The sequence below is a fragment of the Myxine glutinosa genome, chromosome 1 (genome assembly GCF_964187855.1).
Source record: "Myxine glutinosa chromosome 1, kmMyxGlut1.1, whole genome shotgun sequence".
NCBI lineage: Eukaryota > Metazoa > Chordata > Myxini > Myxiniformes > Myxinidae > Myxine > Myxine glutinosa.
In genome coordinates, this window is record NC_136261.1 from 58,819,685 (window position 1) to 58,845,274 (window position 25,590).

At 44.7% G+C, this 25,590-nt stretch overlaps 1 protein-coding gene across 2 annotated transcripts in view; it reads right to left on the bottom strand.

The window, feature by feature from the left end:
* NRDC (nardilysin convertase) overlaps positions 1-25,108 on the bottom strand; it is a 189,807-nt gene extending 164,699 nt beyond the window's left edge. The window contains exons 1-3 of one of the 2 annotated variants that reach the window (XM_068111994.2): positions 24,871-25,108; positions 8,442-8,673; positions 3,824-3,905 (exon numbers count right to left, since the gene is read on the bottom strand). In XM_068111994.2, the coding sequence (XP_067968095.2) occupies positions 3,824-3,905; positions 8,442-8,673; positions 24,871-25,028 (472 nt within the window). In that variant the 5' untranslated portion in view covers positions 25,029-25,108. Of the gene's footprint in view, positions 1-3,823; positions 3,946-8,441; positions 8,674-24,870 lie in introns of both variants that reach the window. The other variant, XM_078772235.1, reaches the window with a different exon arrangement.
* Between the last annotated feature and the right edge of the window lie 482 nt (positions 25,109-25,590).

Consider the following 25,590-nt stretch of genomic DNA (forward strand, 5'->3'; position numbering starts at 1 on the left):
GGGAGGGAGAGGACTTGGGGGGAGGAGGCGTGGGAAGAGGGGGGGGGGGGGTGGGAGAAGTATAAAACACAAGGACACCAAGGACTTCCAGGAAAGAAGTTGGGATTTCAAAAAAGTGGATTTGGGGTGAAATTAGCGGGGGTAGAAAAGATCAAAGTTTTGGATGGGGGAAGACAAGAGATGGTGGTGAACAGCCGTTTTAAAGACCTGGAGGGAGGAGTGGAATTGAAGAGAGTGAGGGAGTTTGTTCCAGAGGCGGGAGAAAAGAGGAATGAAGGAGTGAAGGTGAGCAGAGAGTCTTGATTTTGGCAGTTTAACCATAAGAGGGTTGCAGGCAGATCTTGTGCGACCTGTAGGAATATTTGGGGGACAGAGCCCAGAGAGAGCTGCGGCAAGGCCAGAGAGGAGTCGGTAGAAGACGGAAAGACCACCAACCTGCCTGCGGTGAGTGAGTGAAAGGCCCTCGGAGTTAGCTTCATCGCAGGAGATTCCAATGATTCTGAACGCTTTGGTTTCAACAGCGCGAAGACGAGCTAGGTGCGAGGCAGGAGCACCAGCCCAGAGGGGAGAGCAGTATTCCATTGAGCTCGGGTTGTCCGTCCGTCCGTCCGTCCATACGGGCTAAACCTTGTTTTTCTCAGCAACCATATGTCCGATTGAGAGGAAACTTTCAGAGTAGGAGTGACACCCATGCAGAATGTTTTGATGATAATTGTGACGTCATGGGTCACGTGGTATGGCAGCCATCTTGGATTAAAAGCAAATAATTGAAAAATTATTTCTGGAAACCACTGAATGGAAAAATTTGAAACTTGGCACATCGTCAAGTACTCCCAATGGGGAACAAAAGAATGATAATGATGACATCATAGGTGAAATGGTATACCAGACAAAAATGTTTTAATCCAATTCCTTAACCTAAAAATCTGAAATTGCATGCACATGATCTATGACCCATTTGTATGACAATATTAAATTTATGACATTATAAGTCATGGTTTGGCTGCCATATTGGATTGAAGGAACATATTAAATAATTATACCTCTGAAACCGCTCAACCTATCGATGCAAAATTTTACAAATATCTTCTAACAGCACTGCTGCATATAGTTTGAAAACGATGATGTCATAGGTCACATGGTTTGGCAGCAATCTTGGATAGAAAAACGAACCTTATCCGATCAACACGAAACTTCACAAACGTGATCCCCTCCCTACCCATGCATATGCAGAGTGATTGCATCTACCCGTTGTGGGACTATGCGGAGGAATATTGGCGACACAGTCACATTGTTGTAGTTTTATATAAATTTTTACAAATTAATTGAAAATGAAATACAGAAATATCTAATTTACATAAGTATTCAACCCCCTAAGTCAATACTTCATAGAATCACCTTTGGCAGTGATTACAACATTGAGTCTTCTTGGTTATGCCTGCCTCAGGTTTGCACATCTGGATTTGGGGAGTTTTCCCATTCTTCCTTGCAGTTTTGCTCAAGCTCTAGTCAAGTTGGATGGGGAGTGTCGGTGAACAGCATTCTACAAGTCTTTCCACAGATTCTCAATGGGATTCAAGTCTGGGCTTTAGCTGGGCCACTCAAGCAGTTTAACGTTCTTGTTCTGAAGCCATTCCAGTGTTGCTTTGGCTGTATGCTTGGTGTCATTGTCCTGTTGGAACTTAAATCTTCGCTGCAGTCTAAGGCCTTTAGCACTCTGAAGCAGGTTCTCCTCCAGGAATTGCCTGTATTTGGCTCCATTCATTGTTCCATCTATCCTTACAAGTCTCCCAGTCCCTGCTGCTGAAAAGCATCCCCGTAGTATGATGCTGCCACCACCATGCTGCATGGTAGGAACGATGTTATGTGGGTGATGAACTCTGCTTGGTTTCCGCCAGATGTAGAGTTTTGCATTCAAGCCAAATAATTCAGTTTTCATCTCATCAGACCACAGAATATTTTTCCTCATGCTCTCAGTCTTTCACGTGCCTTTTTGCAAACTCCAGGCATGCTGCCATGTGCCTTTTTCTTCGGAGTGTTGCCATGTCTCCTTTTTCTTCCATCTGGCCACTCTCGCATAAAACCTAGATTTGTGAAGTTCTGTGGAGACTGTTGGCCTTCCAGCAGATTCTTCCATCTCAGCCAAGGAACTCTGTAATTCTGTCACAGTGGTGATTGGGTTCTTGTTCACCTCCCTGACCAAGATCCTTCTTGCCCGTTTGCTCAGTTTGGTCGAACGGCCAGCTCTAGGAAGAGTCTGGGTAGTTCCGTATTCTTTCCTTTTCCTAATGATGGAGCTCACTTTGCTCTTGGGAACTTTCAACACTAGAAATTGTTTTATACCCTTCCTCAGATATATGCCTCCTCACATTTGTATCTCGGAGTTATATGGACAGTTCCTTGGACTTTATGGTAGAGTTTCTGCCCTGACACGCACTGTCAGCTGTTGGATCTCATATAGAAAGGTGCGCTTCTTTCAGTCATGTCCAATCAATCGAATTGGCCACAGGTGGACTCCAATCAAGTTGTGGAGATATCTCAAGGATGATAAAGGAAATTGGATGCACCTGAGCTCAATTTGGAGTGTCATAGCAAAGAGGTTGAATACTTATTGACTCCAGACATTTCTGCTTTTCATTTTTAATTATTTTGTAAAAATAAAAAATAAAATTCCACTTTGACATTATGGGGTATTATGTGTGGATCAGTGACAAAAAATCTCAATTTAATCTATTTTAAATTCAGGCTCGAACACAACAAAATGTGAAAAAAGTCAAGGGGTGTGAATACTTTCTGGAGGCACTGTAAACATCAACCAAAATTGCAAAAATGCCATAGTAGGGATTTGATAAGTGAATTGATGAGCATCCAAATTATTAACCGGAATGCATACATAAAAATCTGTTTATACGAGGATGAACACGCCTTCATGGTGAAGTATTTTCCTTGGACACTCCGACGAAGGATTAACATCCGAAACATCTGCTTCTCCTCATTTTCCAAGGCAATGGAAAACCTCTCAAAACGGCTGAAAGGATCGCCTCTAAGTTGTCTAGCCTGTGTTTGAATCCTGATCCAGCTATAAATTGTCATCCCGGTGCTTCACAGGCAGGTTGATTCATCAATGTGTGTGACGTCCCTCATATGTACGTTAAACCGGCATCTTGTCTGCCAGTGTCCGTTGTTGGACGTTAAAGAACCCATGGTGCCCTTCATGAAGAGTAGGTGAGCTATCTCCACCACCATGGCCAAATCCCAAATTCCTGCCATAAGCAGCAGAAAGCATTGCATCAGCGGAAACAGCAGTACCCTCAGCCAATGATGCTATCCCGCAGCCTTGTGCTGCGTACAAACAAAGAGGAAGAACAGCTCAAAACGCTATCAAATCTACCAATTGCTGTACACCTTAATTCCATAATATTATATTTTCACAATTTTAAGTCGATTATACAATTAGTTTTGCTAGAAAAACCCCCCCCCCCAAAAAATAGACAGACACGACTCTATGGAATGCTCAAATGTGTGGCAAAATTGCGTGTTGGCCTACGGCCGCAATTGAGAGATAATTACGGCTATTAATTTAATTTGTGTGTCAATGTTTTGGTGCACTTATTATATTCCCAACGAATAATTTAATAATGATGGAGTTGTGATCGATCCTCAAAAACCACAACGAAGTAGATAGGGCTTACAAATACAGTGGGTTTAATTTAAACACAGATGTTGGGGAAAGTGGTATCAAGAAAGGCAAAAAAAAATTAAATTAAAAAAACAAGAAATCACAGAAAGTTCCAAGACAGGTGGAAAATGAGTGTACACTGACTGTGCTCCAGCAGGTGAGCAAGTCCTTGAACTTCTGGAGGATCACTGAAGCTTCCAACAGCCACACATAGCGCAGCTGCCGACTGGAACAAGGAAAGACGAGTGTCAGGAAGAAAGCAGAATCTGATAGAAAAAAAAAAAAAACACAGACAGACACAATTCCATATAATGTTCGAGAGTGCGGCAAAATTGCGTATTGGCATAAGGCTGTAAGCTCGGAGTTAAAAGCGCTTATTAATTCAATTTGCGTGTCAACGTTTTGGTGTACATATTATATTCCCAACCAATAATTTAATAATTATGGAGTTGTGATCGAACCTCAAAAAATCCACAACGAAGTAGATACCATGTTCACCACCATCTCTTATCTTCCCCCATCCAAATCCTTGATCTTTTCTACCCCCACTAATTTCACCCCAAATCCACTTTTTTGAAATACCAACTTCTGTCCAGGAAGTCCTTGGTGTCCTTGTGTTTTATACTTCTCCCACCTTCCCCCCCCCCCCCCCCTTCCCACGCATCCTCCCCCCAAGCCCTCTCCCTCCCACACATCTCCCTGCTCTCAAATGTTATGTTTGTGTGCTTCCCCTTCTCTCCCCATCTTGTCTTCCGCTCCCTCTTTTTATATATTTTGTTTGTCTGGTTGATTTGTTTGTGAAATAAATGTTAGCTCTTTCACGAGCCTCGATTCAGTATACAAAAAAAAAATACAAATATAGTTGGTTTAATTTAAACACAGATGGGGGGATAATAAAGCACCATGTTTAATGACATTTTGAATTACGAAGCGTAAGGAGATAATGGGAATATGTCAATGGAAGACACAGGAGAAGTTGTTTAAGAGAACACGAGGCATGTCTCTGATCGTTCATTGATACTGATACTGATACTTCACTGATAGATTTAATCAAAAGACAGCATGTTGTACTTCACAAACATACTGCATACCTATTTGTGAGCAGAATATTTGCATTACTTTAAGAGAGCAGAATCTCTTAAAGTGTTATGAATAAAGTTTTATGGATGGAGAAACTCATTAGGTTTACTCTCCATGAAATGGAGAGTAACCTATTATTACTGCTAGAGTTTTTCTTATTATTCTTCCGCCCTATTTTGCACCTCCGAAAACTTCATAATTAATGTTCTCAGCAACCGCTGGTCGGATTGACAGGAAATTTTCATCAAATGATCGTCTCGGCTCCGATAATTTTTTCATGCTAATTATGACGTCATAGGTCACGTGGTGTGGGCGCCATCTTGTAAAACAAATTCAACTTTTCCCCTCTGTATCTCCGCAACGGCTCAATGGAAAAATTTGAGGAATGGCTCATTCTAAAGAACTCTTCAATGGGAACAAAAGACATGTGTATCGAGTATATTAAAAATGCTAACGTTAAGAGGTAAGAATTCGTCAAACAAAAAATTTTCTCCCCCGAAAATGGGATTTTTTTCCCAGATGCTTAGTTAAAAAAAACTCAGAATGCAAAAATTTTCGAAGTCATACGTCACATGGTTCGGCCGCCATCTTGTTTTCCGTGAAAAAAACACAAAAAACCCTTTTTCTCCGCAACGGCTGAACGGATCGAGCCCAAACTTGGCATGCGTATTCGCATACCCATGACGAACAAAAAAGTCAGTCCGACACATGGTTTCAGAGTTATGACGTTTTAAAGCTCAAACTAGAAATGGAATCACCTCCATAATTTGTGGAGATATCGAGTGGAAACTTTACACAAATGTTCCTCATGGGGGGATGTTTCATCGTTACTTGAGACGTTTTGATAAGTCACATGGTTTGGCCGCAATAAATAATGGAAGTTAAATTTTAAAAAGCTTGTAACTCTTGAACCACTGCATGGATCGACTTGAATTTTAATGCAATGTCGCTCTCATCAAGGGGAACAAGTGTGCAAAATTTCAGGATGATTGGATGTACCGTCTCGAAGCTATAAGTCTTTATTGTTGAAAGAAGAAGAAACACACCATTTTGTCCTTCCAGGCCACGTCTCCGAGTGCTATTGCCATTTTAAGTTTTAATTTCCTTTAAAAAACATTTTCTCTGCAATAATAGGGCCGATTGAGATAAAAATTTTCACCACAGGAGGGACTCGGTCTGTAGAATATTTTAATGGTAATTATGACGTCGCAGGTCACGTGGTTCAGCCGCCATATTGTTTTTCGTGAAAACACGAAAACCCCTTTTTCTCTGCAACGGCTGAACAGATCGAGGCCAAACTTTGCAAGCAGAATCGCATACCCATGACGAACAAAAAAGTCAGCGAGCACGACATCATCCGACACATGGTTTCAGAGTTATGACGTTTTTAAGCATGAACCTTTAAAACCTAGCTCCTCCCTCATTTTTGATCCAATCGAGGAGAAAATTAACAGATCTGTTCAGCATGTGAGTCTACTAAAACGTCATTTTAGAATTTGCGATAGGTCACGTGGTTTGGCAGATATCGTTAATTAAACGAAAAAAAAAATTTTTTAATGGATATCTCTTGAATCGCTTTATTGATCGACGTGAAACTTCAAACTGTAGTAGAAGTCATGAAGAGTAACAAGTGTGCAAAATCTCAAGATGATTGGATGTACGGTCTGGAAACTAGAAGTTGTTATTGCCTGAAGAAGAAGAACCACAACACTTTTTTTTGACCAGGCCATGTGACATAACCACCTCACGAGCTAAGGGTAGCTCGAAATTAAATTGTCTTCGGATTTGGCAGTCGCTAGAGGGTGTTAACATTCGAATGCAACAAATCTGGGCAAATTCTGATGAATTTTCGTAAAACTACACGATATTGTCATTTACATTGGAAAATAACATTGTAAAACTCTCCGCCGCCTCGCCTTATTTCTCGCTTTGAAGTTCATCCTGTCTTCAAATTTAAGGAGAAAGAGAGGTATCTGCAAGCAATGGTGACCTTTATTTTGTGGAAATCCGATTTAAAATGACGAAGTTATTCAAAATCTAACATTTTAAATGGGTCGCATTTCCAAAGTGATTCTTCCACAGGTAAAATATCCACACGTGCAGGCAGATCTTACGGCGTCAATTTGGCTCCGATTTCAAATCGGATTTCGATTGTCGTATTGCCTCGGATGAGTTAACAAAATACCACAACAAATTTGGTGACAATCATGAAAAATTTGACCAAGTTCGATCGACGGGATACTTCGTTCTTCCGCTGACATACGGCACGGGCCACGGATGACGTCATGCCACGGCATGACGTTCTTCGACGGGTGGCAGATATCGTTAATTAAACGAAAATATTTTTTTTAATGGATGGGGTGGGGGCCGGGGGGATGTGTGTGTGTTTGTGTGGAGGGGTGTGCGTGTGGGGGGAGGGGTGTGGGGGTGTTTGTGTGTGGGTGTATGGGTGTGTGTGTATATGTGTGTGTGTGTGTGTGTGTGTGTGTGTGTGTGTGTGTGTGTGTGTGTGTGTGTGTGTGTATATGTCGAGGTGGGGTGTGTGTGTGTGTGTGTACGTGTGGAGGGGTGTGCATGTGGGGGAGGGGTGTGGGTGTGTTTGTGTGTGTGCATGTGTGTTAGGGTTGGGGGGGGGGTGGGGGGATGTGTACGTGTGTTTGTGTTAGGGGTGGGGGGATGTGTGTGTGTGTGTGTGTGTGTGTGTGTGTGTGTATGTGTGTGTGTTAGGGTGCGGTGTGTGTGTGTGTGTGTGTGTGTGTGTGTGTGTGTGTGTGTGTGTGTGTGTGTGTGTGTGTGTGTGTGTGTGTGTGTGTTGGGGTGGGGGGATGTGTGCATGTGTTTGTGTGTGTGTATGTGGGTGGGGGGTAGGGGGAATGTGTGTGTGTGTGGGGATGTGTGTGTGTGTGTGTGGGGGGGGGGGGGGTTGTGTGTCGGGGGATGTGTGTGGGGGATGTGTATTGGGGGGTGGGGGGAGGGGGATGTGCGTTTGTCTGGATATGTGTTTGCGTGTGGGGGGAGGGGTGTGCGCGTGTTTGTGTGTGTGTGTGTGGATATGTGTGTGTGTGTGTGTTGGGGGTGGGGTGTGTGTGTGTGTGTGTGTGTGTGTGTGTGTGTGTGTGTGTAGGGGGGATGTGTGTGTGTGTGGGGGTGGAGGGATGTGTGTGTGTAGGTGGGGGTAGGGGGGATGTGTGTGTGTATGTGTGTGTGGTGTGTGTGTGTGTGTGTGTGTGTGTGTGGGGATGTGTGTGTGTGTGTGTGTGTGTGGGGGGAGGGATGTGTGTGTGTGGGGTTAGGGGTGGGGGGATGTGTGTGTGTGTGTGTGTGTGTTTGGAGGGGTGTGCGTGTGGGGGGAGGGGTGTGGGTGTGTGTGTGGGAGGGGGTAGGGGGGATGTGTGTGTGTATGTGTGTGTGTGTGTGTCGGGGTTGTATCCAAGGGGGTTGTGTCAAAGCATGTCCAATGAAAGTGGGGTTGTATGAAAAGTGGGGTTGTATGAAAAGTGGGGTTGTATCAAAAGTGGGGTTGTATCAAAAGTGGGGTTGTATCAAAAGTGGGGTTGTATCAAAAGTGGGGTTGTATCAAAAGTGGGTGCGAGTAAACCGGTCATCACTGCCAGCAGTTTTAAAGTGGCAGTTCTAGTCTCCTTTTATATTTCGATGAAAATTAAACAAGCAGAAGACTTACCTGCCTCTCTGATGGGTGACGACGACGTTTATTTCCCTCTTCCATCTCACTGTCACCACTCTCGCCATCTTCACAATCTTCACCATCAGACTCATCATCGTCATCTTCCGAATCTTCATCAGCACTATCAACGTCATTGAAATTGTCATCAAAGTGCTCCTCTTTAGCCAAGGATGAGCAACGAGGGTCGGACACAAGGCAAACGGAGAGGCCATTGGTGAGAGAGATAACCCTAAAGAGGAAAAACACGATAGACAACTAGAAGGAATCCATCCATCATCATATTAAAATACGCAAAATGGTGTCTGTCTGATGATTTTTTTGACGACGATACGTTACTTATCCAATCTCAACTAAACTTGACAGGAGGACTAAAGGTCACACAATGAAGGTTGTAGCGCATTCATTTCCCCCCTCCCCCCCCCCCCTACTCAAGGGGGTTTTCTCCCCCGAGCGGGTTTTCCACACCATTGCCATCAATGGGTTGCGTGTTGAGGTGTATATTCGTGTTAAGTTCGTTTTATCGTGGCGTTTTTGCAAGGATGCTTCTAATAACAAAACGAATCACAATAGCATGATATTAATGTTATTACAAAACATATATAGTCAGGCAGCTTAGCAGCATATTTATCGAAAATGGGGAATGGCTTGACAAAAGCGCCATTTTTATTTTGGTGGTCCATTAGACCATATACAATAGATTTAGGACCGGAGGCAAGAAATATACAGTGTTCTTAATATACAGAAATATACAGCATCCAATGCATGTGCCGAACTGGTGAAATGCAACTGCAAGGCTACCACTGGCTGCACTGCCAGATGTTCGTGTAAGAAGGCAGGCTGGAGCTGCACAGAACTATGTAGTTGTAAATGTGAAAAGTGACTCGTTCCTTTCATAACCAATCTAGAATGTTCAATGACAAAAATATTAAGTATATATTTTCAACAAGGAGGCTAACTTTTATTTCATTACATGCAGTGTTATTTGTAAAACTTATGCATGCCTGCATAATAAATCTTACGCTTCCATGTAATAATAATTAGTAATATAATACCGAGTGTTTATACAAATGTGTTGTACTTGTGACTCGCGCACCTCTCATATATCTAACATGTACGCAACTACAAGGATGTTGTGACAATATAGCTTTAGAACAGACAACATGTTGTTCAAGGTCATTTGTCCAGCAATTTATGTATTTACGATTTTAGTCTAACTCCAATGGCTGATGATTTATTTGCATAAATGTATTGCTCGATATTATGCTGTGCGAGTCGTATTTGCGCAAAAGTGCGATTTTTCGTTTTTGTCCAATAAAAAGATGAAAAACACTGTATATGTCTTGCCTCTGATCCTAATTCTATTGCATATGGTCCAATGAACCACTAAAATAAAAATGGTACTTTTGTAAAGTCGTTCCCCCAAAAATTGCTAAGCTGCCGAACTAATATTAATACTAATAATGTCCCACCTCCTCAAGGGGGTTTTCCTCCTTGATCAAACGTCGTGTCAACGTTTATAAATAGCTTATAATGGCGTTTTAGTGGGAGCAACAGGCCAACAACATCCACCAGAAGTAAAAAATATTATAAACCACAAACACGTATGATTAACTTTTTAAACAGTCACTAATGCTGTTTATAACAATAAACAAAGAAAGTTGGAGGAATCTGGACATCACTCAATGCTTATTACGTCGCTGAACTCATCTGATCGTAGATCTACTGTATTCTATATACCCCACAAGGATTAATAACATGATCCTTCCTGCCGCTAACGTGGAGTTCTTCCAAGGTGTTTTTTGTGGTGTTTTTCCAAAGCCACTTCTCATTACAAAGGTAACAAGAAAAAGAGCAATCAGAGATTGCAAACCCTCGCCAGGACGTATTTTCAGTGTTTTTTAAGGCTTATGTGTTGAAAAAAATATGGCGGCCGAACCACATGACCGATGACATCATCATTATTTTTTTTCTAAACTAATTTATTCCTAGATTATGCTCAAGAAATTTCATCTTGATCAGATGACGTTTTGTACTTGTCGATTTATGATGTCATAATGGAGGCACCTATGACATCATCATTAACATATTTTATTCCCCATGGAGAGTTCTTTACAATGAGCCATGTTTCAATTTTTTCTAAACGGCTCTTTCCGAGATATACAGGTGCAAAGTTTTTCGGTTTTTCCAAGATGGCACCCGTACCACGTGATCTATGACATCATAATTATAATTTAAAAATTCTACAGGTTGAGTTGCACCTATGGTGAAAATTTCCTGTCAATCGGACCAACGGTTGCAGAGAAAATCATATTTATTCTGTGCGGACAAACAGACAGACAAACAAACAGACTCAAATGCAATACCCTCTCCTCTGGCGAGGGTTATAACAACACTTATGATAATGGCATAATATTAATGATATATTTTCAATGACCTGATCCAACATGTTATGTCATGCACGTTCTGATCCTTTCAATGACCTGATCTAACATGTTATAATGTCATGCATGTTCTAATCCTTTTAATGGCCTGATCTAACATGTTATAATGTCATGAATGGTCTGTCTGATCCTTTCAATGACCTGATATAACGTGGTATAATATCATGCATGTTCTGATCCTTTCAATGACCTGATCTAACATGTTATAATGTCATGCATGTTCTGATCCTTTCAATGACCTGATATAACATGTTATAATGTCATGCATGTTCTGATCCTTTCAATGACCTGATCTAACATGTTATAATGGCATGCATGTTCTGATCTTTTCAATCACCTGATCTAACATGTTATAATGTCATGCATGTTCTGATCCATTCAATGACCTGATCTAACATGTTATAATGTCATGCATATTCTGATCCTTTTTCAATGACCTGATATAACACGTTATGTCATGCATGTTATAATGTCATGCATGTTCTGATCCTTTCAATGACCTGATATGGTATAATGACATGGTATAATGTCATGCATGTTCTGATCCTTTCAATGACCTGATCTGACGTATTGGAAAAGTAATAATAATTGGCAATAATAAAAAATATAATAACATGACTCCCTCTGCTGCTCCCATAGTGAGCGGGTGTACTAGACTAGCAAATTCAAATTTGCCCGGTATTCAATAATTATTCATTCAGCCTGCTGGTTTGGGCAGGTTTGGGCAGGAACTTTGAGTTTAGCCAGGTACCGGACCACAATGGCCGACTCTTTTTGAAAACGACCATGGTCTTGTTAACATACATCAGCAACTGCTTGATAGGACAGCAGGATTAAAATCCCCTCCAAAGGACCGTGTAGTACTGCTTGATATTATGGATTATCCAGAAGACACGACACAAGTAACATAGGGAATGTTGTGGTGTGTGTGGGCCCAGGAAAGGGCCTGAAATCACTCCTGGGGGGAGTCCTAATGGGGGCGACAGGCCCCGGGGGTGTCACAAAAGACACTCGACGCGTGCCCACGTGTGCCCGTGTGGAAAACCGGGTGGGTGCCCACCGACGCGCGTGACAAAAAAATCGAACATAGGGCTTGGTCCTTGTGAGGGACGCTAAAGACGATTGTGCTTGGCTTGTGCTTGTGGTGTGTGTGTGCTGAAAATGGAAACGTTAAAAAACGTAGTTATATTTAGTGAACCCGAAATGCTGTTTTGTTATTTAAAAAAAAAAAATTATCCACTCCACACGAAAGGCTAATGTGCTTTTAAAAAGACCTATGGTATATGGTGTGGTATCATGCGATAGACCGTGGATGGAACGTCGTTACGTGTGCGTATACGTGCTTCGATTCCACAAAACGAACTTGCGATGGGTACATATTTATGGATGCAGCGTATGATGCGATAAACAATAAAATGCCTCTGCCAGTGTTACGTGGTGTGGCATGGTGTGTGTTGGTCCCTTCCTCGTTATACGTTATTTATGGCATGACGTACGTGCTGGTTTTTGTGCGGGATCACAAAAATCGATGTGCTTCCATCGCGTACGTATGGATGTGTCGCTGAAAAACATTTCTTTTTTTAAAACTTGGAATCTCAAAAACATTCATTTCGACCATCGATGATAGTAGGGACTCGACCTCGTGGTCACCGAGGGTGTCGTTAGCTTATTGTATTAGGGGACAAAAACACGTGGGGGCTCGAGGCCGCGCATTCACCGACGCCCGGACTGACGGTCCGTGCTCTTCTGCGCCGAGCCGGGGCGAGCGCGGGTTTCGTGGGGTGCGGCGCCGGAGAGGTCCGCCGGTGCGTGCTCGTGGTGCGAGGCGTGGTGCGGCGCGTGGTCGCCCCGCCAAAAACACGCGCGCCTTTGCTTTTCCCTGTGCCTGCCTTTACGCCCTCCGGTGAAACCTCCGGGCCGTAAAGGCAGGAGCGTGGCTTCGGACGGAGACCCGAAAATGGAAAAGTCGGTTTTTTTTTCGAAGGGTTCGCTACGATATGATATTTCGCTCACGAGGTTCAGACTTACGTGGCGGTGGCCGTCTTGGGTTTTGACGTGGCGACCCGATTTACGACGGCGTTCTTCCTTATGCCGAGATACACCCACGCACCGAATTAGAAGGCGGTACTTTGCTTATTTTTCGAGATATTCCGCTCACGAGGTTCAGACGTATATATGGTGGCGGCCATCTTGGAGTTGACGTGGCGACCCGATTTTCAACGGCGTTCTTCCTTATGCCTAGATACACCCACGCACCAAATTAGAAGTTGGTTCTTTGCTTATTTTTCAAGATATTCCGCTCACGAGGTTCAGACATAGATATGGTGGCGGCCATCTTGGATTTTGACGTGGCGACCCAATTTACGATAGCCTTCTTCCTTATGCCTCGGTACACCCACGCACTGAATTAGAAGTTGGTGCTTTGCCTATTTTTCAAGATATTCCACTCACAATGTTCAGACATATATATGGTGGTGGCCATCTTGGATTTTGACGTGGCGACCCAATTTTCGATAGCGTTGTTCCTTGTGCCTAGGTACACCCACACACCAAATTAGAAGTTGGTACTTCGCTTATTTCTCAAGATATGCAGGTTGCAAGGTCAGAGATATATATGGTGGCGGCCATCTTGGATTTTGACGTGGCGACCCAATTTTCGACAGCTTTCTTCCGTGTGCCTAGATACACCCACACACCAAATTAGAACTTGGTACTTCGCTTATTTTTCAAGATATTCCGCTCACAAGGTCAGATATATATATGGTGGCGGCCATCTTGGATTTTGACATGGCGACCCAATTTTCGATAGCGTTCTTCCTCGTGCCTAGATACACGCACACACCAAGTTAGAAGTTTCTACTTCGCTTATTTTTCAAGATATGCAGGTTGCAAGGTTCAGACATACATGTTGGCGGCCATCTTGGATTTTGCCGTGGCGACCCAATTTATCAATAGCTGGCGCATGCGCAGATGGGCTGCACTGCGATGCCACTGAAAAGCGGCTGAGAAAACCGCGCATGCGCAGATCGCGGACATGATTCATTTCCATCTTTATTTAATTCCCGAAAAGACGTCTGCATTCGACAATCGCGTGATGACGTCACGACGTAAATGAATTTCTTCATATAACTTCAGATCCGCTGGATGGATTTTGACGAAATAAACGGCATCGTGTAGGGCATTTAAATGCGCAAATTTCGAGACCACTTGTGACCATGACAGCCATTTCCTTCTCGCACAGCACCAAACATTCTAATGCGTCAATCCCGGCAACCCTGCGCATGCGCAGGTGGTGCGACAGTCGTTTGCCGAAGCACTTGAACTTGAACGCTGAACTTGAACTTGAACGCAGAACTTGAACACTTGAACTTGAACTTGAAGCACCTGAACGCTGAAAACCGCGCATGCGCAAATGGTCGCGCTGGAGCGCAAGGTCACGTGCATGCTTACGTAATCTTACGTACGCGCTTTGATGGGCGGGGCGTACGGTGTTCACGAAATGGTCGAATGCGGAAGTGCTGGAAGCCGTTGCGATGGTGTCGCACGATCTCTTGTCATGGTCCACAAGATTATCACAGAGAGGTGCAGCTTCCAGCGTTTCGAGATCTGATCCAGGCCTATCCAACGAGACCGGTCCCAGCGTTCTAGGCGCGGTGGTTGTCTCAGACGGACCCGACAACGACCGTGTTCGTTTTAACTCGATTCGATTCGAGCGCCGACGTGCCGGAGAACAAAACCGGTCATATCTTTTGAACGCGTGGCTCGATTTTTACAAAATAAACTTTTTCTTGAAGGGCTGAACCGTGCGCTCAAAACGATAGTAATGGCGACAGGGAAATGTTTTGTTTTGCGCCGCAAAGGCGCCTTGTGTGACGTGAGGACCATGTCGTGCTGCATAGATTATCATAAATTATCATATAATTACCGGCGGCGCGTTCCGTGACGTCACGGCTCACTTAATTGCAATTATCTCTGCTATTCTTTGGCCGAATCGAACCGAAAAAAAAAAATGTTGTATAATATTCGGATGCGCACGTTTCAAGCCCGGTTTGAGCTTCCGCAGTTACGTGGTTCTCGAGATAACCGTTTGGGCTCAATTCCCCTATAGGTGCTTTCCTTTGTGAGTTCTATGAGTGGTGTCGGGCCTGGACTTTGTTGCTGAAGATGCGAGGGGGCGGGATTTTGCTGTTGGGTGACTTCGTCACGATTCGTGATTATTTCTCCGCCCCTTACAACCAGTAAAGTTTGAGTACCAGTTCACTGGTAATTCCCTGTGTGTCGCAAAAGGCGACTAACAGGGTTGGCAGCAGGAAGGGCATCTGGCCATAAAACATTGCTTCAAAAAGGGGACCACGGTGCCCAAAAAAGGCCAACCCCTGCTCTGCGGGGAAAAAAAGCCTCTAAAGGTGGTTCTAAAGGTGGTTCCAGTAAAGGGCGGATTGGAAAACGCACATTTAAAGCACTATTAAACAAGACCGGAAGTCTAATAGCGGTGTAGCCTGGCTTGTTTGACACTTTAGTTGAAGAGGATAGTATGACCTGGGTGGAGATACCAGTTAGCAATAAATTATTTTGAAGTACTCCAAGTCTCTAAGCTGTAGGTCACCATGGAAGTGAAGAGATTGCATTGAGACATCACATGGTTTATCTATATGTTTGTCAGTTAGTCAACACTATCAAAGTGACCTCAGCACCATCCCAACACATACCACTGTGTTACAGAATGAGGTGTTTTACGGTGGCTGGGGTGCAAATCCTGCCACCAACCTCATTGAGGGAAGACCCAGTGAGTTGGTACTCATTTTGCCGACCTCGGAAGGATGACAGGCTGAGTCAACACCACCTGTTGTTAATTCAGCAGCTGACCAGGATTTGACCTAAGGACCCTAGGATCCCAAGTCCTCCACCCTAACTGTTAAGCCAACACTAGGCTTAGTGTGGTTGGAGGTAGTCATAAGAAATGCTTCAATGTTTGAAGATCCCTTAGTCAAAGTTTTAATTATATATGATCTGGGTGTCATGCACCACCCCCACCCCCCATCATATATCATCACCCTGTTGTCATAATTTCAGTTCCCCCCCAATCATCAAGTGGGATAATTTACCCCAAACAGTTATATGACGTAATATATGAACGTTCCCTTAAGGGTGTTGAAAGAAACATAACTGGCAAAGCCAAGTGGCATTACATTCTACCTTTCAGAAGCGTAATTGCCGGCTATAAAACTCGCCCAATATGTAGGATAAATATGTGAGGGACGTACATACATACGGAGAGACAAACGCTGTAAACACAGGAACCAAACATCTATGCGGTAAAAAAAATCGTTTGTTTAATGACGAATTTACCAGTTATTAAAGCCTCTTTGTGAGTTTGATTGGAAGGGGCGCTAATGGAAGAAGCGCTAATGTATGGTTTATTCACACAGCAGTTTGAACGGAAACATTTATTATTCTGCGACAGTAGAAACCCTTTAGAAGGACACGGAACAGCATACAAAATTAAACATACAGTAGTGATATTTTCCGAAGCAATAGAAAAATATATAAAACTATACAGAAATAACCCACAAACAACAACAACCACAGCCACGATAACAATCGAGTGTTATAAAAGATCCTTATTTTCACGTGTTTTACTTCATGTGTTTCACGTGTTTGTTTGTTTCACACTGAATGAAAACCGTGAAGGCAGAGGATGCAGATTGTGATACACGACAGGTTCAACGATATGTCCGGCCTGAACAGCATAATAATCAAAATGGCAGTGTGTCGAGTCAGCCGTCATACCGCCGTAATGACATCACATCACCCCTGTCATGTGACCAGATCCTCAGCTCTGATTACTGTACGTTTGAGGGAACATACATACATATTACATCCATACATACATACATACAGTCACGTGAAAAGTAAGTACACCCCATGTAAAGTTTTGACTTTTTCAACATATTTCAACATACAGCTATTTGATCTTCATTTCAACAATATCGATAGATAAAGGTGATATAATATAACAAATATCATGAAACATTTACATTTTGTAGTCCATTGTATAATTCAAATAAACATAAATGCAAATTTCGCATGTGGAAAAAATAAGTACAAACAATCTAATTACAATTTTACAATTTACGTATCCATCTAATCTGACTACGTCCCCACTACTTGTACAATGTCACTACTTAAATCTCGGTCACCTATGGTCATCTCTAGATCCTAACATTATCCTAGCCCTCCCTGGCTAGTTTGCACCGCCAAACCCCATAAAACTACTGCTCATGTGCCCAATGAAGGGATGGTAGATTTACCATCCCTCTACATCACTATCGCCATTTGTCCACTACTCTGAGCCTCTCGGTGCAGGAATGCATTTTTGCAGCTCGACTTCGAAAAGCCGAACAATGCATGCGGATGGTCAGTCTCCTGTAGGTTGGGTCTGTCCGGCATTTTCGATTCTGGGGAGGAGGCATACTCGGGCCGAGGCTCCAAGGTCCATCCCGGCGCAGAGCCTTGCGGTCTCCGGCCCGATGACCCAACCTCCCCGGTTGGAGCACCGCCCCCGCCAGGGGGCGAAGGTCCGACCCGGCCTTTCTCCCCCGGAATCGTGCCGCTCGTCGCTACACCGACCAAACAGGGCGGGACCCGGCCCAAATCGTGCACGGCGCTCCATGCAGGAGCGACGCGGCAACGATCCCCGCCAGCCCCCACAGCACACAACGCGCACCACGCCCCGAGAGCTCGCGTCAGCTGCACGTCGGCCTAAGCGCTGCCCCGCTCAGCGTCGATGCTCGACTCGCATTCTCACACCACGCGTTCCTTTCTTCACTCACAAAATGCGGCGCTCCAACGCCTCTCATACAACTCACACATTTCGTTAATTCTGCCACCGTGCTCACTCGTGCATACCACCCAGGCGCACTCATTCTCCTCGCACACTCTGTTACACACCTTCCTTCCATGCACTCCTCCCGTGCACTCTCCCCCGTTACGTACTCCATAACCACCACGGGTGTGCACTTTTGCATCCACCCAATCAGCGCACACCTACCCACAGGTGTGCAATCTCCCACTGCACACCCAATCACGTGCTCTGGTGTGCATCCCCGCACACGCTCCACAACCAACACAGGAGTGCATCCTCGCACACTCTGTCCATCCATCTCACCCTCTGTGTCACTCTCACTCTCACTCCCATACTCTGTTTCACACTCACGCCTCGGCCCACACTTTTTCCTCACACGCGTGCCATTCTCTTTCATACACCTCTCCACGGACCTTCCACAAGCGCCCGGGTGACGTCTGGATCCCAAGCGCGTGAAAAATCCTTTCGCGCCAAACCATTTCGCGCCATACACCACCCTACTCACCTTGGCACTTCCTCTTCTTCGCTCCTCCACCACCTGCAAACTTTCCATTTGGTTATGCAGCACGACATCACGATGTGAATCCAAACTTTGCGCGCATTCCATCACTTTCTCTGATTTAATTCCTATCTCTGCCGTCTCTCCAATTTCAATTTTGACTATAATTATTTCATTTTCTTTTTCCTCGACGACCGCCGGACGCCGGTGCATATGAATTTGCCCTGTCCAATTCGGCGGCCGCCGGGTTTTTCACACCCTGTGTTGCTATTTCTTTCCCGGTTCAGTTACCTGTGCCTCGCTCTGGCTCGCTTCCCACATGCTCAAGTCGCGCTACCTCGTCGCGTACGCCCGCAACCTTTCCGCTCGATCTGCGGTCTCTGTCCTTCCCCATCTGCTTTATCTCATACCTGGCTTTCTCCCTCGCCAACCCCTCGTTTATTTCTCGGGCCTGGCCACCCACGTCCTCCAACTGGCCCCCTAATTTGCTCTCTAGCCCCCCAATTTGACTTCCCATATCATTTCTCAATCCCCCAATTTGATTTCCCACGTGCTCCCCCATTCTATTTTCCAAATTACTTAACCCGTCTCTCAATCCCCCAATTTGGTTGCCCATATCATTTTTCCATCCCTCAATTTGGTTTCCCAACCCCATTTGTATGGCTGCCTGCAGCTGCGCAATGAGGTCCTGCATATTCATCCCTCCCATCTGCGCAGCGGGTGCGGCCCTCGTCACGTGTGAGGCACCGCCATTTTGTGCGCCTGCAACCCCCACTGCCGCACCCTCATTCCTTTCCTCCTCCATCTCTCCCAATTGTTCCACTTCTTCCCGGGGGTCCTGGGTTGCCTCTAACTCCTCTTCTACCTCCTCGTTTACCCCCACCGGCATCCGATCACCTTGGCTATCCGTGGCACGATTCAATTTAGATGGTAATAAAATTTCGGCCGCTCGTAATTTTGACCAAATTTATCCAAAATTTAAGAAATTTGGTTTGGGTCCAAATCCCACTCCTGACACCAATTGTTGCGGATCTCGGACGTCGGCTCTCCCCTTATTAAGGGGGGGTTAATCCCCTGGTCTTTTTATCTGGCCGACCCGAGTCCTGGAAGATATACGCTCCTTCCGGTCGGTATTAGGTTGGGTTATCGGTCGACTTAGTCCGAATACCTAATTACTAACACCGACCGTGAAGCAGGGAAATAACTCCTGCCCGAACCACGGCGTTAGTGGACACGCCGAGCGAAGCGAGCCGCGATTCGGGCTGTTAACAGGGACTAAACCAAATTATGGCGGTTCCGGTCGTGCCACGTTTACCCAATGGAGAAAAGACTGATGCGATCGGATGGAGAGGAAACCCAGAAAAAAGGAAGAACAAAGATTGGTTTATTAACAATGTACAAGGAGGAGAAGAGGAAACGAAAGAAATGTACAGGTTGGAAGAGGAAGAAGAAGCACACCGGGCAGCCTTAAACAGTCTTATTCTTAGTACCCCAGGACAAACGGGCCCGTCTCAGACACTCACACGGGGATTGTAGATGGTTGATGGTCACCAACGCGTCCAGGTTCCGATCCAGGCTCCGGTCCAATGGACGAAACCCGGCAGGCAGCTTCGCGTATAGTGGAACGCGAACGGACAATTTATATAGCGGGGGGAAGGCTGGTGTGCTGCATACGTAATATGCGTACTATTCACGCCAAACGCCCCCTCTCCAATGTCCTCTTAATCAGCGCGCTTCCTTGCAGTCCTCACAGTCCTCCCTTATGAGCGCTCTCCCGACCAGTTCTCTTGCAATCACGACAGTCCTCTACGCGCAGTCCTCTCACAACCAATCAAGCGCATTAGTCCTGTAAAAAGGGCTTTGCGCTCGCTTTTATAAGTCAAGCAGCGATTGCTACGCGAGCCCAAAAGCCACGCCTATCAGGCGATCCTACCTCAGCCCTGGTTGGCTGGGCATCGCTTACCCGCCACGCCCTGATGGTGGGTTGACGTGGCCACACCTTCTTCCTGGCGTTCCGCCCCCTTTTTCCGGGCGTCACCTTGTGGCTTATGGCAGCGTTTGGGCGGAAGCCCAACGAGGTAGCGAACGCTGCTGGCAAGGCGCGTAACAATTGGGAGGGCCGTGGGGCACAGACAGGAGGGCGCGCCTAATGGCGTCGCTTGGAGAGGGAGGCTGCAAAATGAATGGAACGGGGCCTACTCCTTATTTGATTGACACAACGCAGATTCAACTATTGGAAACATGGCCTTACCTATACACATACTAATGAAATAACTGAAGTCCTATGATGACCTATGTGTTGCTTGTGGCCTAACTATGGGGTGCAACCTTTAACCCTTTAATGTCATATTTACAAGTGTGGGTTCTCAAAACCGCAACAATTTATCTATATATATATATTGTTGCGGATCTCTCCGTCGGCCTTCTTCCCCTTAAGAAGGGGGGATTAATCCCCTTGTTTGTGACTGACCGACGTGAGTCCTGAAGCTGCACAGCTCCCTCCGGAGAGGCAGGGGCGCATCCTCGTTCGCGACCGCGGACAGATGTTAATTGCCGAGCGGTTTAGCAACCGCGGCACGAACCATTAGCAGAGACTAAACCCGATCCTGAAACGTTGGCCAAAATCGCGCCACAGGTTTTCAATTGGGAAATCACAAAGACGACCGGACGAGCATGAAGAAGAAGAATGAAGGTAGGAAATACAAATATGATTTATTACTCACTATTATTTACACAATCAAAAGAACCAAGGAGAAGGAAAGATAAGAAAATAAAGACAGAAAGGATGGAAGGACCAGAAGGACACAGAGCAATTTCTAGCTTATACTAAACAGTCTTACTTAACCCCAGGACAACATAAAAGACGGACGACAATCGGACTTACACGGGGGGATGAAGGCAGGAACGAATGGCGGGAAGGAGAGGAAGGTTCAGCTGGAGCAGAGGAATCGCTGGACGGACGAGGAGGTGGGATCACGAGGCGGGAAGGATCCGGGTGGTTGGGATGATCGCGGCTCGAGTTGAGCAGCCGCCGACTCTCCTCAACCGTCTCTCCTATGGCGACGTTGCTTCGGGGCTGCAACTGCCGTCACCGCTCAAAGCTGCCGTGGTCAAAACTGCGGTGGCCTCAAAGCTGCGGTGGTTTCAGAGCTGCGGTGGTTTCCAAGCTCATGCGTGCTTCTCTTTCCCTCAATCATCTCCTTCCTCAACTTGTCTCAGGTGGGGTGCGTCGCGTGCTCTCCAAGGACTCATCTGGTGTGGGGGCGTCCCGCCGCGGGTTATATAGGCCACACCCTCTCAAGCCATACCCCTGAGCCTTGGTTGGTCGTTCGGGGCTCCACTCTTCATGATGAGGTGGGGGCCATGCCTTTCTTCTCCGAACCGACCGCGTGTTTAATGGAGGGCGAATGCAGTTGGCAATCGAGGCTTTGGGAATGGGGGCTTTGGGAATGAAAGGGAATCTACCTTATTTGAATTCGGTGCAATGCAGTGTCGATTAATGGAAGACACAGCCTTAAACTAATACACATAATAAAGAAATAACTATTTAAGAGGGTATATGATTTGCTACGTGTATGTATATGGACTAACTAGGAGGACGACCTTTGACCTTTACACTACGGAGGGTGATATTTACAACAAGATTCATTACACTTACAACAATAAAAAAAAAAAAAACACAGGATTCTCAAATCCGCAACAATATCTATATATATATCTGTGCAGCGTCTGTCCTGTGTTGTGTTGTGTTTTCTTGTCACTGAACTGCTTTCTCAAACTTCTGTGAAATCGTACCAAACTTCTGGTATGCACATATCTCTCCCGTCGGTATGTCCGAAGGGTATTTTTTTTGAAAAAATTTCCAATTTTTATTTATTTATTTTTTTGGAATTTTTTTGGCAAAATTCTTTTTTTTCAACTTCAATTGTTTATAAAATGTGATATCACGTATATTACAAATACATTTGTGCAAAATAATTGTTTGAATTATGATTGGTTTAAACCATGACAAAACGGCAACTCGGGTACAGTCATTTATCTATATATCTACACATCTGGGCAGTGTCTGTGTTGACACTTAACGACTCCCTCAAACTTTTGTTTCCGTGGTTGTGAAGTGTTTTTAATAACGTTGTGGTGGTTTTGAATCACGTGGTGGTGAGGTCTTTTGAATGATGTGGTGGTGAGGTGTTTTTAAATCACATGGTGGTGAGGTGTTTTTAAATCACATGGTGGTGAGGTGTTTTTAAATCACATGGTGGTGAGGTGTTTTTAAATCACATGGTGGTGAGGTGTTTTTAACTCACATGGTGGTGAGGTGTTTTGATTTACGTGGTGGTGAGGTATTTATAATTACGTGGTGGTGAGGTGTTTTGAATTACGTGGTGGTGAGGTGTTTTGAATTACTTGGTGGTGAGGTGTTTTTAAATGACGTGGTGGTGAGGTGTTTTTAATTTCGAGGATATGAGGTGTTTTTTTTACGTGTTTTATGGCTGTGAGGTGTTTTCAATTTCGTGGTGGTAAGGTGTTTTTATTACGTTTTATGGCTGTGAGGTGTTTTTAAATGACGTGGTGGTGAGGTGTTTTTAATTTCGTGGCTGTGAGGTGTTTTATTACATGTTTTATGGCTGTGAGGTATTTTGAATTATGTGGTGGTGAGGTGTTTTTAAATGACGTGGTGGTGAGGTGTTTTTAAATGACGTGGTGGTGAGGTGTTTTTAAATCACATGGTGGTGTTTTTAAATTACTTGGTGGTGAGTTGTTTTTATTTACGTGGTGGTGAGGTATTTATAATTACGTGGTGGTGAGGCGTTTTGAATAACGTGGTGGCGAGTTGTTTTGAATTACTTGGTGGTGAGGTGTTTTTAAATGACATGGTGGTGAGGTGTTTTTAATTTCGTGGCTGTGAGGTGGTTTTTTTACGTGTTTTATGGCTGTGAGGTGTTTTTAATTTTGTGGTGGTGAGGTGTTTTTATTACGTGTTTTATGGCTGCGAGGTGTTTTTATTCCGTATTTTATGGCTGTGAGGTGTTTTTAATTTCGTGGTGGTGAGGTGTTTTTAATTTCTTGGCTGTGAGGTGTTTTTTTACGTGTTTTATGGCTGTGATGTGTTTTTAATTTTGTGGTGGTGAGGTGTTTTTATTACGTGTTTTATGGCTGTGAGGTGTTTTTAATTTCGTGGTGGTGAGGTGTTTTTATTACGTGTTTTATGGCTGTGAGGTGTTTTTAATTTCGTGGTGGTGAGGTGTTTTCATTACGTGTTTTATGGCTGTGAGGCGTTTTTAATTTTGTGGTGGTGAGGTGTTTTTATTACGTGTTTTATGGCTGTGATGTGTTTTTAATTTTGTGGTGGTGTGTTTTTTTTACGTGTTTTATGGCTGTGAGGTGTTTTTATTACGTGTTTTATGGCTGTGAGGTGTTTTTATTACGTGTTTTATGGCTGTGAGGTGTTTTTATTACGTGTTTTATGGCTGTGAGGTGTTTTTATTACGTGTTTTATGGCTGTGAGGTGTTTTTATTACGTGTTTTATGGTGGTGAGGTGTTTTGAATTACGTGGTGGTGAGGTGTTTTGAATTACGTGGTGGTTAGGTGTTTTGAATTACTTGGTGGTGAGGTGTTTTGAATTACGTGGTGGTGAGGTGTTTTGAATTACGTGGTGGTGAGGTTTTTATTATGTGTTTTATGGTGGTGCGGTGTTTTGAATTACTTGGTGGTGAGGTGTTTTGAATTACCTAGTGGTGAGGTGTTTTGAATTACGTGGTGGTGAGGTGTTTTGAATTACGTGGTGGTTAGGTGTTTTGAATTACTTGGTGGTGAGGTGTTTTGAATTACGTGGTGGTGAGGTGTTTTGAATTACGTGGTGGTGAGGTTTTTATTATGTGTTTTATGGTGGTGCGGTGTTTTGAATTACTTGGTGGTGAGGTGTTTTGAATTACCTAGTGGTGAGGTGTTTTGAATTACGTGGTGGTGAGGTGTAATAGTCCCAAACTTCCAGTCTGCACATACCCCTCCCCTATGTATGTGCAGAGGGGTTCTTTCTTGAGAAAAACACATTCAACCTAAATGTTCAACCTAAATTGCCTATAAAAATGTAATATCACAAACACAACAAATACATTTGTGCAAAGTAATTGTTTGTATTACGATTGGTGTAAATCATGACAACACAGCAACTCAGGTACAGTCATTATCCTCAGCTAAAATATGCCCGTTCCTCAGTAACGACGCTTGGTGAGGCGAGCGCAGCGAGCCAAGCTAGTACGTACGTACGTACACACACACACACACACACACACACACACACACACACACACACACACACACACACACACACACACACACACACACACACACACACACACACACACACACACACACACACACACACACACACACACACACACACACACACACACACACACACACACGACTTCAACCAACAGTTTGTGAACTAGTTTTGTGCTTCCCTCCGAAGACACAGATAAGAACTTCGATGTCATATTGTTTAACATTCACTCCGCATCCCACCGATGCCTTTTAAACCATCGAGGGTGACAATATTGTACGAATCTCACATAAGATTAATATGACGTGCGAAAGGGGTTCCGTACAGTACAAACCTGTACAGTTTGGGATCGCGATCCGGTTTGATCATTCGTTCTTCTCCCTCCCCTCCTTCCTTTGCGTGCCATTGGTCATCTTTTTTCAATCTGGTCGAGTCTTGCTTCCCGTCGAAGTGTCCTTCGGTCTGCGCTTGTAAAACACAACGGTTAGGCATGGCGCCGCCTCATGCACACGAGGCCCAAGCGGTGTAATCAACGTGCTACGTGCTTCCTAGTTCTTACCAAACCCCACAATAATCCTACAAAGATCATTCCATTATTATTATTTCACGAGTGTACGTGGATTTTGGAAACTTAAATAAACATTAGTGTTGCATTGTCACATCAGATCGTTTACAAAATACGTGTGAGCATTAAATTGGTGAGAAGGTGGAAATACAATCCGAACTAGAACGGCACTCAGCAGGGAGCATACCTCCACCTGGGTGGCCCCAGTGCCGTGTATATTGAGAGCCTGGCCAACTGAAATACTGGCGCCATGTTGCATACCTAACTTCGCGCGCTGGCACTGCGAGATGAATGTCAGCTGTGGCAAACCTGTAGTTCTGTGACGAGGGAATCGATGTTATTGTGGCGGACACGAAAGCACTGACGTGGTGACATCACCCCGCACACCAAGTGGGGGTGGGCCACGCCCGGGAGAGAGGCGTGGCCTCACGATATACACGGGGCGCGCAGCCCTGAGCAGCTCAGTGTTACAGTGAGCTCTTGAATAAA